General features: G+C 36.0%; 1 protein-coding gene across 5 annotated transcripts in view; it reads right to left on the reverse strand.

Moving 5' to 3' along the window:
* Positions 1 to 397: 397 nt before the first annotated feature.
* The window catches only part of LOC129778476 (troponin C), a 40,430-nt gene continuing 24,632 nt past the window's right edge, over positions 398 to 16,195 (reverse strand). For 3 of the 5 annotated variants that reach the window (XM_055785392.1, XM_055785387.1, XM_055785393.1), the window contains exons 2-5: positions 11,194 to 11,507; positions 1,218 to 1,327; positions 864 to 1,141; positions 398 to 625 (exon numbers count right to left, since the gene is read on the reverse strand). In XM_055785392.1, coding sequence (XP_055641367.1) covers positions 1,113 to 1,141; positions 1,218 to 1,327; positions 11,194 to 11,507 — 453 coding nt within the window. In that variant the 3' untranslated portion in view covers positions 398 to 625; positions 864 to 1,112. The remainder of the gene's footprint in view (positions 626 to 863; positions 1,142 to 1,217; positions 1,328 to 11,193; positions 11,508 to 16,195) is intronic. The other 2 variants (XM_055785391.1, XM_055785390.1) reach the window with 2 other exon arrangements.

Here is a 16,195-nt window from a genome sequence, read left to right on the forward strand (position 1 = left end):
TACCATACTGACTTGACAGACTTTATATACCTTCTTTGTAATCAGATACAAGTATCAAATTAAATTTGTTGCGAATAGAACTTGAAAACCGTTTGTATTCTATTATTATTTATTTTTTCTTCAGAAATACTGAAAGGGGGGAAGCACTGGGGTTAATTTTCGTAAAGGGGGGAATGGGGCAAAAAAGGTTGAAAACCACTGATGTAATGGGTAACGAACAACATTAAAGTGTGGTTTTCAATGGTGACTCATACGATTTAATATAAGAAGTTATATTGTATACTTCATTCATTTATTTCATTCATTTATTTCAAACAAATAGGGTAGAAGTAACAGGGGCTTCGGAAAATAAACTAATCGTTACTACAAAAATACAAAAAAAAACGTATTTTCCGAATTGAATTGAATATTTTGTTTATTTATTTAACACTTTATTTGTTTGTAATTATGTCATTACATTGTACATTTTCATAGTATATCTACACTGAACAATAACTGTGGTATTCTGGTGTCAATGGGTACAAACAAGTGTGTGTGGTGGCAGGGAAAAAGCATCGTAAATTGGAAAAGCAAACTAACACCGCCGGCACATCCAGGCACTTCCATGCCAGGAGATAGATGAAAGCTGTAAAACAAAGAGTGAAACCACGATTCAAATAAATTTGATTTGAAAGTCAATTGAATTTGAAAGAAGTTTTCCGGATGGTAAAATATGCCAAATGATAAACGATGAAAGCATGGGAAAAATATTTTCTCGTGAATGCTGCAGTAAAATGGAAATGAAGAGAGTTCATAAAGCAGATTCGTGACTGAAGAGAAGGAACGAGTTCGGATTTCAACCACACAATTGTGCTGCTCAGTACCTTGAATTGGAGCTCTCGTAGCCGGTGCTATCTTTTCCGTGGCTCAGTTTGGCGGCGGTTGCGTCGGTAGTCCATTACTGAAAGAAAACTCTGATGTTTGATATGCAGAAAAGCTCGAATCCACACTGTGCATTCCGGTGCTGCCGTAGCCGTTGTTGGTCATTATGCAAATGCTCAAGAAGTCGATTCGTTGATACTTACTACATAAATCTACACTATCGTTAATTCTATATTCGACCTACTGCTGATTTATTCCCCAGTCATCATCTCCATGAATTCTACAAATATTGATGGAAAAATAATATCTATGTTTTGCTTATGTCCGGATTTTCATTGGGGAAAAACTTTGCTTACCATCGAAATCAACAGTACCGGAGCCGTCAGTATCGATTTCGTTGATGATGCCGTCAAGGTCTTCGTTCGACAGCTTATCGTCCAGAGCAGCCAATATCTCCTTCAGAGTGCTTTGAAAATAAACATATACAGAGAGTCATTTATTGAATATTTGTAGCTCTTGCGTTTCAATCATGATGAATATGTTTGAAATCATTTAAATTACTTGTCATCACGGTTTATTTCTAACCCTCTGACATTTTGATGTTCATTATGGCTTTCAAGAAACCGAAATGGTCAATTAGTTGCGGCATATGATTGAGACTTATTGGCTCGCAGGTTCGATCGAACTAATAAATTATTTTTACCCTGGCACAGTTCAAGCTAAAAAAAACCTTCAATAACATTAATGAGTTCGCCGGCCTAATGGTGCGCGTGAGCGTGATGATGGCGACTTTTCGTCACCGTCATTGCTCTAAATGTCACCGGCTGTCGGAAGACATCCAGTGGGAAGCAAAACGGATACAATCAGGTGAAAAACTTTGCACTCTTCGCCCGACGTAAACACCAATTCGTTTTATGTGTGTACAATAGTCATAATAGCTTCGGAACTTTTGATGAAGATAACAGCGGTTGGCGGCATTCGACTCCGATCCGTTGTTGGCAGCGATTCAACTGCCCAACTGGTGCTGTCGAATGATTTAGAATATTGGATCCACCAAAAAAACCATCCCACTCTTGTCCACTTGTCATCTCCTATTCCTTGACAACGTTAGGATGTTTATTTTTATTCCATTACTAGCACTCATAAAAGTCATTGAGAAGATTAATACACTTTTTTTTCGCCGTGGTGCCGGTTCCGGTAGACTCTGCGTAGACCCGCTGATGATGCTGCTGATCATTTTGGTTTATTTTTCGCTGTGTGCCACGTCTTTGGCGATACAAGGCAGATGTTTACATTCCATCTGTGAGTATGCGCGAAATTATCTTGTTACCGTTCTTGACATGGCGAGGAATGCGAGTGCGAGATTTCAATCGAGTGCCGAGTCAGATGGAATGTCCAGCATCTGCTTCCGTGGTTGAGTCATTTGTTGTGGTGCAATTTTGAGAACTCGTTAGTAGTCTAACACTTAACGTTAATGGTCTTGTCGTTGGAAATTGTCAATGTTATTTTTTCGAGACCACTTCGGAATATAATGATATGAACGTTTACGGTAATGGCTGAGGGGAGAGAATATCACAGGATGCTATTACTGAAAACTTTTGGAAAAATTCGATAAATTGATATGTCGATAACGATCGGATGACATTCATTTACATGGTTAGTGAGAGCAGTTATTCCAGCACGCGATTTTCGTGAGGGCAACCAGACTAAGGACAGAACATAGTCCATTAATTGCTAAAATCTTATATGTTCCAGTGAGAAAAGTTTCAATATACAGTTTTTTCGGAAAGCTGAGAATTTTTTACACAACATATCTCGAAACCAGAGAGGCGTTTTTTTTCGTTTTTGAGTTATTATTTTTCAAAGATAACCGATGGTCCGAAAAATCATTTTTTTCCCATTTTTTCCACTACAAAAAATCATAACTTTTGATCTACAGAACCGATTCAGATGATCGACATATCAAATTAAAGCCAATAAGCTAGTCTTATTTGAAAAAATATTACATTCTGAATAAAAATGGATTTTGTTTTCGTAATTATTGATTATATTTGTTTTCTATAGCTTACACCGTTTCGGGACCAAGAGCGCCATATTTTTTTATATTTTTTCCTGAAAGCTGAGCTTTTATTCACATAATATATCCGAATACCAGAGAGGTGTTATTTTTCGTTTTTAAGTTATGATTTTTCAAAGTTAACATGTGTTCAGTTTTCGTTCAATATTTCTATGCGACTAGACTGGATGTATGTGACTATAATCCAATTAATTGGTAAGTGTGTTATTTTTTCAAGAAAGGGTAGCTAATAGGCTTTAATTTTATATGTCGATCATCTGAATCGGTCCAGTAGTTCCAAAGTAATAATTTTTTGAAAAAAGTCATTTTTGGGAAAAAGGGGAAAAATGATTTTTTGAACCATCGGGTAACTTTGAAAAATCATAACTCAAAAACGAAAAAAACGCCTCCCTGGTTTCAAGATATGTTATGTGAAAAATTCTCAACTTTCCATAAAAAATCTAAAAAAAATATAGCGCCCTTGGTCTCGAGACCATGAAAACTATAAAAAATAAATACATTCAATAATGACAAATCCAAAACCTGAATTTTTTGCAAGCGTAGCATTTTTCTAAGAATGACTAGCTTATAAGCTTCAATTTGATATGTCGACCGTCTAAATCGGTTCAGTAGTTCACAAGTTATGAATTTTTGAAAAATGTCATTTTTGAAAAAAAAAGGGGAAAAAGATATTTCGGATCACCCTAAAATGAAAATATGCACCCTAACAAAAAAATAAAAAATACGGGTCTAATAGTTTGCGATAAAGAACGAAACTACCACTTTTGACAAAAATCGGAGAACCACTATATCGGTTTGGCATGCAATGGCTGTATATCCATATTTTCATCGATTTTTTTACATTCTAATCTCTGTATCGTAAAGGTGCCAGTCATCGTTATTACTAAGCAATTGTAAATTATTGATTTTGGTTATGAAATGGTTAAATTCCCCTCCACCATAGAGGCCTGAAGGCCGCAGGAAGTAGTTTTTTACACAAATCACAAGTTTTGGCTCAACCAGGATATCATTTGTCACAAAAATATAACATGTCGGACCCGATTATGCACAGACTCTATTATATAAGATTCGAAGATATACAATTTTAGGCCCGATTATATACAGTGTGAAAACTTTTTTTTTTTATATTTCAAATATGACTTATTTTAAGAAAAAATGTAATACAGGGCGGAGTCGACTATATGTGATTCGATTATATACAATTTTGGACTCGATTATATACAGTTTGGAAAACAAATTTTACATGTTAAAAATGACTTGTTTCAGGAAAGAATGGAACCTTTGAACGTTAAAGTGGAATTTAAGTGGCTATTATATATACAGTGAGTCAAAAATCGTGATTTTTGAAGATTTTGCTTGAATTTTCACCAGGAATTGAAATTAATTTCGCCAGGAATTGAAATTAAGAAAGATAGTTGGGTGTTGGGTGTCAAAGAACAAATTGTAGAGTGGTTTGAGAGCTTCAACTGATAATGATCGAAAAAACAAGTTTTATATGATTTTTGAGATGAAATTAATTATTACACATTAAAAATTACTAACTCTGAAATTTTCACTTCCAAAAAGTTAATTTAATCCACTATTTGAGATGTTTGTACTATATCCTGTACTAAATTGTCTCATCTTTCAAATGGAAGTAACAGAATTGGATAACGCAGTGTACTTTTTAATGTAGAGCCAGTTTGAGGCAACAGTGTCCGAAACAAAGTTCTATAACTCTGTCATTGTTGAAATTCAAACATATGCGTAGTAGGATTTCTATGTTTTGGAATCCACTGCTGCTTAGCATTCCTTAACACTTTCAAGTGCCTCTTCGACTTCGACTGTGGTAAACTGGTTAAAAGAATTGAACAATATATCTCCAAGATATAAGACGGGTTTCGGTTCAAGTCATGCTGAAATGTTTGGTTGTAATTCGGGCGAGCGGAAGATAAGTTTTAAACGGCTCACCGAGTTCCTTGTCAGCAACACCAGGACCTACGCCTTCCACTTCTCAAATTACACTCGACGACACTCGATTTTATTTTTTTTTTTTCTCGTCAAAGGAACAAATGTGTACGAAATTGTACAAAATTTATTGGATTTTTTAAAACATCATTTTCATCCAATCAAAAAAAAATATTTTGTGAAAGGAACTGTTTAGGTGTAAATAAAAAGCGGATTGAGATAGTTAACTGGATTTGCTATTGCTTTTGTTTATTTAGCAAAAAAATGTGTTTGTCTACAAAAGCTTTGAAAAAATAGAAAAAAGGCTTTTTTTTCATTTCTCGTTTATTTTGTCTATTTCTCCTACACACAGCAAGATAAAAACATGCGCATAAAATATTCTACTAAAAACTTGAACTTTAAAATGATGTACATCTCATCTTTTTGCGTTGATTCCTCGCGAAGTTACAGTCTTTCAAAAACCACTCAAAAATATCGATGTTGCAAATAATTTTTTTTTTTGAGTAATTCATTTGATTCAGCAGCAGATGTTTTCAGATCAAAATCTAAACAAAATCTATCCACAAGTGCTTGACATCTGCTGAAAATTCTGACAAGACAAAACACAAAACATTGTACATACATTTTTAGAATGTATTATGAATGTTGTTAATGTTGCAACAAAATGACATATATATTTATTTTTTATCGACAAAAAAAATTTTTTTCGCTGGATTTGGAATATTTTAATATTTCAATATATATTAAGCAAACCGAAAGCTTCTAAAAATATCTGCAATGCTCCAATTTATTTTGAGCTTTTAAAAATGTACGATATTAATTTGGAAGTCATTCTTATGTAAAGGAACAACAATTTTAGAGCGCCGGCAGAAAATTCTGTTTAAATTTGTTGAAAGTGCATCAAGTTGATAAGTTTTTCACTGTAAACGTACTATTTTGGATCTACTGAGTAAGATCATGCAGTTTTTTCAATAAAATAAATGGTGTGTTTGATAAAAAAAATCAAATTTTATTTTTTTATTCGAGATATTGTTTTTTTTATAGAAATATTGTTTTGATTAACATAACCAAAGGCGCAATAAAGTAAAAGACAGTATTTTTGGGGTTAACGGGCGGTGGCAACTATATTGCCACTATTTTTTTCAGCTGTTTCAATAGTTAATTTTTTATCAATGGTAAATATGTGTTATTCCTCATGTAAGGATTATGTTCTCTAAAGTTTGAGTCGATTCCACGGCCTTATAAAGGGTTAAATCTCAATAAAACCCTCTTAATTGGTACGCTATCTCTTTTCTTGTAAATATACCTGGTGTTATCAACGATGATAATATTTCCAACTTCTGAATTTTTATTAAACCCTTTAAGATGTGTACCAACAAGGAACACTTCTCAAATCCCATCTACTGGACTGGATTTACTGGTTATGGTGAAATATTTTGTGAAACTTCAGTCCTATATGCAGATTTTCCATCATCACCTGTTTCCTCAAGAATATATATCAGGTGCAATACTTTGCTTTCGTTTTTTTGAAATTCGAGATTATATCGTGGAGAAACGTGTTACATGTTTTATTAATTCAAAATATAGCCACTATACGATGCAGAAATACATGTAGTTTACAAGAGCTTCAGATGCATATTGACGCATACATTATCTCGCAAACAAGGAGGCGATCTGGCGTAGTGGTAACATCTATGCCTCTCACGTTAAAGGTCACGAGTTCAATTCTCACTCCCGACATTCTTCCAAAAATGGAAGTAAAAGTGACGAACCAGCCAAATGAGTTGAAAGTCACTATAATACAGATAAAAAAAAATCGCAAATGACAAAAATTTAGCTCGTAAACTGATAAATCATCAACAGGAAAACATCGAGAGTAGAAATTTATGTCTCGAATATCGAAAAGTTTTCCCATAAAAAATGTTCACCACCCCGGAAAAACACCCTATTCAAAATATCAGCTCAATCGGACTTAACCCTTTGGGGCATGATGGTATTAAAAATGTCCCGTCTTTTTGATGCGTAATAACGCATGGTGGGACATTTTTTTACCCACCTAGATATATTAGAATAGCTGTGTGCTCATATTTTTTTTTCGGAATCTTTTTATTTAAAGTACTATTAAAGGGTGTTCGGATCAAAAAGTGGTCAACTTAAATTCGCCGTATTTTTTCTAATCATTCATATAAAAAACTTGATCACCCCTCATTTTGTAGGTGTGTGTGTGTGTGTGTGTGTGTAGAACGATGTCTCTATTTGGATTTTCACATTAGATCTTTAGTTATCAAAATGGCGTCAAAGCGCGACGAATCAAAATTTTGTACATGCGTCGTGAAAATCCAAACTACACGCACGCAGAAATAGCAAAATCGTTGAATGTGGCCAAATCAACCGTCACCAAAGTAATAAAAGTGTTCGGGGAGCGTTTGTCGACAACTAGAAAGCCTGGATCTGGGGAAATCCAAAGCCGGGAGCCGCAGTGACGAACAGAAGAGTGACTAGCGCTTTCAAGCGCAACCCCAACCTCTCCGTTCGAGATATCGCAAATAAGTTGGGAATATCGTCTACAACCGTGCATGAAGCTAAAAAACGATCCGGACTATCGACTTATAAGAAGGTAGTGACTCCAAATCGCAACGATAAGCAAAACCTTACGGCAAAAGCAAGATCTCGGAAGCTGTATACGACATTTGTTGACAAAGTTTGATTGCGTGGTAATGGACGACGAATCCTACGTCAAGGCTTCAGACAGCTTCCTGGACAAGAGTATTATACAGCAACCGGAAGGGGAAAGGTGGCAGACATTTTCAAGCATATTGAACTATTAAAGTTTGCGAAGAAATATCTCGTTTGGCAAGCTATCTGTACCTGTGGCTTGAAATGCGACATTTTCGTTGCAACCCAGACCGTCAACCAGGAAATTAACGTGAAAGAGTGTCTTCAAAAGCGTTTGCTGCCTTTCCTGAAGAAACGTGACTTGTCTGTGCTGTTTTGGCCGTATTTGGCATCCTGCCATTATGGAAAAAAGGCCATGGAGTGGTATGCCGCTAACAAGATGCAGGTTGTGCCCAAGGATAAGAACCCTCCCAACACACCAGAACTTCGCCCAATCCAAAAATATTGGTTAAGCAGAACCTTAAGAAGACCCAAAAACCTGTTAGCAGCGAGAAGCAGTTCAAAGCAATTTGGCGTTCTGCGGCGAAGAAAGTGGATAAGGTGACTGTATAAAATCTGATGGCAGGCGTCAAACGAAAGGCTCGCCAATTTGGACTAGGTCGACCGGAATCTTAACTGAGTATTTTTTCCGTCTTTTATACATATTGAAGAAAGATACTTTAATTTTTTTAATAAACAAATAATCGATTTACACGCAATTTAGTTTGACCACTTTTCGATCCAAACACCCTTTATCCGTGACCGGATGATCCGCGGTGCGCATTATCCGCGAAAGTGATTTCCATAGTAATTCTAAAGAGCTTCCCGAAATTCGTCAGTGAGAGGTTGACACTTGCTCTTTTGTTTTGGTCATGGTTTCTCACACTATCAGATCACTGGTGTACACGACCTTACAGATGGATGGCTTAATGATTCCTTCATTGATAAAACATAGTTTCCATGATGAAATCTCTCTATTTCGTGTTTGCACCTCATTTTCGGTCGTAAATCGCGTTATCCGCGATTTTCGTTATATGCGGTGACCTTCCTCGACTATTTCGCGGATAATCGGTATTCTACTGTAGTTCGCAACACCGTTAGCAAATGTCAGAAATATATTCGATTGCGATGGCATGGTTTATCAACATATGACAACATACCATTTTTTTCAATTTTGAATGGTATAAAATTTCTGTGCAATATAGATACTGAAACTCTGAGGGAATTCTGAAAATCGAAAAATTTTCTTTTTTTTTGAAAAAAAAATTATGAGATAACTGTAAAACTCGACGTGTCATGCAATTTTAAGACATTTGGCATCAATTTTTTTTTATTTTTCGATTTTCAAAAAACTCAAATTTTAACGTTTGGAAAATAGTAATGTTGCTAATATTTTGCAATGGTTATTTTATCGTGTAAATTAATATTTCGCTCGAAGTTCCAGATGAAAAATCGAGATGAGCATTTGCATTGGCACCCTAAACCATACGTTTTGCTGCTTCTTATTCCGAAAAAATGTCCAAAAGTGTCGATTTTTGACAAAACAAAATTTCGAGATGAGTAGATCTCGACATTTCATGAAATTTTAAGACATTTGGCATCAACATTTATTTTTTTTTTTTTGAAAACCTCGATTTCTTTTACTCCCCCTTGGGAGATTTTTCGATTTTCAGGAAACTCAAACTTTGACCGTTTTGCGCTAGTTTCCTTTAAATCTGATTGAGCTGATATTTTGCATAGGGTGTTTTTCGAGGTTGTGAACATTTTGTACTGGGTAACTTTTTGGAATTTTAGGGTCGATTTTTTCTCATACATTCATTGGCACCCTAATGTATAATCATACACCGTGTCCAGTTTTTATACAACTTAAATGCACCTAATACAATTTCAAACTTCGATTATTTAAAATAAGTTATTCAGATTTTATTGGTTATTGTTTTGAATGAATGTTAATATTATGATGATCATTTACGGAATATGTTTCGGAATAACACCACCTTTCGTTCGTTTACTTCCGACTATGCGGAGTAATTCAAGGGGCTTAGATCTTGTGAACTAAGAGGCCAAACAGTCGATCAATTTCCCCAACACCAGTTCAGTACCAGATTCGCAGTATGAAGATGCGCTCTGTCACGCTGAAACACGTGATGGTCCGTACAATATTTCTATGCTGGGCTTCACGCCAATCAGCAAAACATCCGTTTTATAATATAAAGCGGCAATTTCAACGCCATCTATATGAATAAAAATGTATGACCAAATGTGTTGCTAAGCGCGAAACCCGAAGAAGGAATCGTCCGATTTGAGCCATCTTTATTTTGATGTATTCGTCTCTGCCCGTAGATCAATGTTATGGAGAGAAAGATCGGAAAAATCTCGGAAAACTCTGAAGGAAGGTCGGAAAATTTGGGAAATTTATTGTTCATATGTTATAAAATTACATCATGATAAGCGTTGTCAGTCCATTCGATGTTTGCACTATTGAAATTGATCTTTGTTTGAAAGTGGAAATGGATTTTCAGGTGAAATAACGCACTTCTATACCTTCTATCTTCTACTTACATGCAGTATTCAGTAAAATTTTTGAGAATGGGAATGTTAAGAATTATGTTTTGCTTAAAATCATAAGCTGAATCGTTCCTTCTCATTCTCAGATGTTATGAGTATCAGACGCTGATGTTTACACATTTGCCCCATGTTGTTATTCACTTATTGTCTAGAGATTCAAACGAACTGCCGTATTTTCGAGCATTAAAATATTGAAAAGGACATCTTGCTTCGCCATTTTTTATTTTGTTTCAATTTGAGGAGTAACATTACAAATTCAACTTTCATGTTGTTAATTTATCATAACATTGGATCGTGCAACTCTTTAAATATTCATTTTCACATATTTCAATATGTAGAAAGTGAGCGTTACACATGATATGTTCAATGCTTTGTATGGGCATTAGGTAGGGTTTTTACTTACATTAAGCATAACATAAAATACTGACGATGAAAAATATTGATTCCCCAACCGCAGTACATACTTCATTCCACGTTTGTGGATTCAACAACAAACTTATGAGTTTACATAAAATCCATCTCACCCGTCAAATGATAACATCAAAGTACCGGAGGATTGGGATCGGGCGCAAGAAAAGCGGAAACATCAAAGGTCAGTTGACCCACATTCTGGAAAAAAAAAACAGCAGAGGCCACAGGAGTAAATAACTTTCAAACCCAGCGGTGAAAGTCCGGTCAAATGAAGCTTTTGTCACAGGAAACTGAAACTGCCTACGTCTACTTTGTGTGCTTACACGCTTTGGCTCCGCGTTTTGCATCATAGGCACATTCGCAGGATGGATACTAAATAATTCAGGATGATATTACTGTCTGTCTGTCGACCACTCTAAAGCCACTCCGACGGCGGCAAAGGAAGGCATGGAAATCAAAAAGGACGTTTTTTTTGGGTTGTTTCACTTTTATGCACACATGTGGTAGAGTTATGTTTCCTGCCCCTAGCTTAATACCACGCCATATGGGGATTTTGTGGATGGATAGTTATACCGAAACGGAACCAGAAGTTCGTCTACTTCTATTTGACTTGTGATTTTTTATCGTTGGACCAGCGGTGTGTCAACCAACCAAAATGCTACAGATATACATACCTAGTGGTGATATAGCCATTGCCCTCGCGGTCGTACAATCTGAAGGCTTCCTTCAGTTCCTGCTGCATTGCCTCGGCGTCTTCCTCCTCTATCAAAAAGTTGGACGCGATGTTCGCGAATCCGTCGAAGCTCACCTTCCCTGTGCCCTCGGGGTCTTCCTCGTCGATCAGATCCTGCAACTCGCCATCATCGAACTGCTGGCCCAGCGTCGTTAGAATGGTGGCAATCTTGAGCGTATCGATGAAGCCGGTCTTCGTCGTGTCGAACATCTGGAATGCCTTGCGCATGATGAGTTTCCTTTGCTCCTCATCGTCCTGGATTTGAGTGGAGTAAAGTGGAGTAAACAAATAATATATATTAATCAGATATGACCATAACCAAGATCGTAATAAATTGGACTTTTAACATTGAATTTTGATTCGGAAATCCAGAAATAGACTTTCTTACATTTCAAATGTTCGACAAATTTATAGAAATACAGGTTAATCTTTAATTACAGTAACCCTAGATGGAAAGGGCAGGACTACTACAGGGGATTCTACCCTAAAAACCATATTAACTCTATCAGATTATCTCCTATTCCGAATGACACGCAAGAAAAAAGAAACTTGATATTTTCCGAAAAAATGTTATAGGATGAATAAAACCGAGTATAAAACTAAATAATCAATCATTCTTAGATGTACTTGCTATTACTTGATATTATGAATTTTGGACGTTTTATCATTAAATTTGTCACATTCCAGATCGAAGTTCTGTTCGACAATTATCATTATTTTCATGGTTTCAACATTGAATCGTGACTTTTCCGTTGTCCACATATTGTTCTTGGCACAAAAATCATTTAAACAGGAGAAGACTATCGGGTAGACGCAAAATATAGAGCAATTCCACGCCAAAATAGACGATTTTGACGCAACCCTGTACCTTTTTTTTATGAAGTTAACGTGACTAACTACTTTCGCTACGAATGAATTTTAATGATTTGTACACCAACGAATTGGAAATATTTCAAGATTTGTTTTGATGTATACATTGCGATTCTCAAATGTTTCGAAATAACGAAAATTGGAAGCTATTTTTTCCTGATATTGAGAGGTTTCACAGAAATTTTGCACGATACATAGGAAAAATGCATTACTAATAGGAGTAACGGTAAGTTTCTTCGTTTTTTTTTCAAAAATTATTGCTTTATTTTGCAAAAATGGTTACAAATTTAATATTCAAAGTATTGCATATCGCTAGTCACAACTATTTCCCATCTTTCTGGCAATTTACGGAGCCCTTTGCGGAAATAATCGGCCGGTTTGTCGGCTAACCACGAATCGATCCAATTTTTGACTTCATCAAAATTGGAGAAGTGCTGGCCATATTGCACCGATCGAAAAAGGTAGTAAACGGACGGAGGAATTTTCTGGAGAATACGGCGGGTGGGATAGGACCTCCAATTTCAGCGCTCCCAAGTATGTTTTGACCGGTTTCGCGACATGCGGACGAGCATTATTACTTCAATTTATACGGCACCCAATGTCCTATCTTTCGCATTATTCCTATTGCTTTTAAACGATCGGATATGGTTTGCTGAGCTACTCCAAGTTTATCTACAAGTTCTGGTTGCGTTTGTGACGGATCTTGATCGAGTAAAGCCTCCAATTCTTTATATTCAAACTTTTTTGTCGGTCCGGAAGGTTCTTCGTCTTACAAGTCAAAATTACCACTTTTAAACCGTGCAAATCACGTCTGACACGTTCGCTCAGCTGGAGCATGACCAGCATAAACTTCCACCGAAATGCGACGACTTTCCGCAGCTTTTTTTTCTTCATATTGAAGTAATGAAGTAACATTCCTTGCAAAAACACTTTCGTTGGTACGATATTTCACATATTCGAAGTGGCAAAAAGCTATGTTGTTTACGCTTCACCATTTAGACATATACTGAAAAAGACGCGCAATGACAGTAGCTTTCCAACGAATGACTGGAAATTTGATTCACTGGAATAATAATCAAGATACGCCATCTGTTGTAAAACCGAAGAAACTTGCCGGTACACTTAATTTGAGGGAACAAATTTCTTGTGTATTGCTTTCGCGAGAGCAAGAATGGATCATCAATTTATAATCTTCACCTTTTTCTACAAAACTATCCATTAGTTCTTTTAAAGCCCCTGAAACTTGATTGAGTTATTTAAAAATCTTCGGTGCATTTTGAAGTAATATCCGACATAATAAAAAGTGAATTGATTTTTATAACTTTTTCGTCAAAAAAGAGTTTTTTTTTGTGAATTCAGGGGACTTGTTGGTGACTTTTTTCGATCGACCATTAACTTTTCGCGAATTCAAGCATTGTTTCCGAGTTGGAAATTGCGTCAAAGTGCAGTATTGCAGTGTGCAGTGCTTTTGGTAACTGGCTCTCGCGTGTGCTTTATTGGGAATTTTGTCGAGAGGGGTCTAAGTACTTTAGATGGTATGGTATTTGATATTTCGTGCTAAACTATAGGGATGCGGAAGAAGAGGCTCAAAATACGGTAGGCAACACTTTTAACTTCTCGAAGCTGGAAAAATTTTCACTTCATTTGAAAAGCATTTTATTCGATCATTTTTTTATGTTTTCAATCAAATAGGTACCAAAGTAGAAAGCTTAAAAGCATATTGAACTAATTTATTAGAAAAAGCAACCAAATAATACCTGTGCATAAAGTTGAGATCTGTTTTCTGCATCATATGCCTTAAGCGTCCGAAATATGATTCAGAACGGTACAACGTTAAAAATTCTTACTCAAAAATTGAGTTCAATATTAAAAATTTTGATTACTCAAACATGTCCCCATGTAATTTTTCCAAAATAATCCGTTGACTGTCCAACAACTCTGCCGTGCATCATATTATAAGCAGACGTTTTGATTCCGAGTTATTATTTTAACAAAGAAAGGTCAATGATTCTAGATATGCCCTTATAAAAAATCAGTGGTAAATAAAATTGATCATCTGATAATGAAAATAATGATTTTAGTACCTCCCACCATACGTACAATTTCTAAAAAAAAAATGGAGAGTATCGGGGCACCGGCTGGCTGAATTGGTTTGGAATTGCTCTATAATCCGTTAGCTTCACGAATTCTTACACTCTAAATATTAGTTTGCCATCTATGTAAACATCTGCACATTCCGATTTGCAACTGGCACGAATTCTTTGTTACATATTTTTATCTCATGAATTAGAACTTCTTCAATAATTGTCCTATTATCGAACAAAATATGTTCTGTTCTTTTATTTGAACTGGATTTTTTTTACTAATGCTACTTCGAACATCTGACCATTTAGAAATGAATTTTAACACTTTCGACGCCCCGTCACCCACATATGGGTGACACTTTCCTCGTTCAAATTAAATAGGATTTTTAGAAGGAATTTGATAGAATAGGCTCCTAAATGTAACTATAGGATATGAAGAAAAATAATAAAATCATAACCATAATATTGTTCTGTTTATACTATACTTTTTATTAATTTATAGTACGGATGGTTTGTACTGCAGTTTTTTGCAAGACCCCTAGAATATGACTTTGGCATGTGTTATTGTCATCAATTCGTTTTAAATTGAAAACAAACATTGCTAGATCATGTAAAAGTTATCTACAAACTAAGTTCGATCTTCATTTAATAATTTATTCGCAAGTTGGGCCCTGCAAGAAACTCAAAAAAGTCGCGTTGGGCGACGAACGTGTTAACACAATCCATACATTCTATTGTGTTTCTGCTAGGCTAAAAAAATCACAGTCTTAATAAATTTAGCATATAATGTTTCAACAGAATTAACTAGAGTTTTGAGAACAGTTTGCACCTAGTCGGAAATACATCTACGAATAATTCTAATAAAATAATCAAAAACAACAGCAGCTTGAACAACATTGTTTGTCCCTAAAAAGTCGATTAATGTCTGAAAGGTCACTATCCGATCTCTGGTAGAAAGTAATTTGCGGCACGGGTTTTGCGGCAAATACGGTACAGATTGATAAGAAGACGGGACAATGAAAATTGTCGAAAAAACGGTACTGTCCCGTTAAAAACGGCCAGCCTACGGATGATGTATTCAGATCTCACAGGAGAATAATTCACTTTTACGAAAGCGAAACAAATTTAGCCTCAAAGAACTTCATCACATGAGAAATTGAAAAAATTGTCTTTGATTTTCCGAACAAGCAAATTAATCTTTTTTTCACAAATAAAAGCCAATTCATATTCGCATCAGCTATGATGCGAACACTATATAATTGAATAAATCCAATCACGATATTTTCCTCACGCACGTATTTCCAATTCGCTACTTTTTAAGGTGTCTTCCGATACCAGTACATTTTTGCGTAGGAGTCATGTTCAGCTGACAGGATGAACAATTTTCAACATCTAATAAAAACACACCTCCAATGCGTGCTCATGCTTTTTTTCCTAACGCGAATTCCTCGAAATTTTAATAATCAGCTATAATGAGCTGGCAGCAGACGAAAATTCTCAGCGATCCAACATGCAGCTGATTCGGAAAAATCATCGAAATTCCCTTATAGAAAGCACATCGTGGTTACCAATCTCATTCCCCGCAAATGACGGATGTTATTTCAAAACGCAAATCTATTGACTGCGGGCCAAAACTGCAGCGATATAATTATTAACGATTGATTCATTGAACGCAGCTTGCACTGTTGGCAGTTGGATCGAAATTGATTCATCCATCTCTCAGTGATATTTCCTGCATCCAGTTTCGGTACCATCTGCTGCGAAACGTTGATGCTGTCATGTGAAATTCCACACGAATCGGTCACGGAATGAAGTGAACTAAAAGGTTGAGGCTGTGTATCGAGCGTCAGTGGCGACAACCCAAAGTTAGCCTTCTTTGCAGGCCTTGCACGTTTCGCTATTGTAAACAACCACCCACAAGAGCCATAAAATAAAACAATGTGTGGGACTGGAATTGGGCAAAACTGGTAACGTCTATTATCGCCCTGG

The sequence above is a fragment of the Toxorhynchites rutilus genome, chromosome 3 (genome assembly GCF_029784135.1).
Source record: "Toxorhynchites rutilus septentrionalis strain SRP chromosome 3, ASM2978413v1, whole genome shotgun sequence".
Classification (NCBI taxonomy): Eukaryota; Metazoa; Arthropoda; class Insecta; order Diptera; family Culicidae; genus Toxorhynchites; species Toxorhynchites rutilus.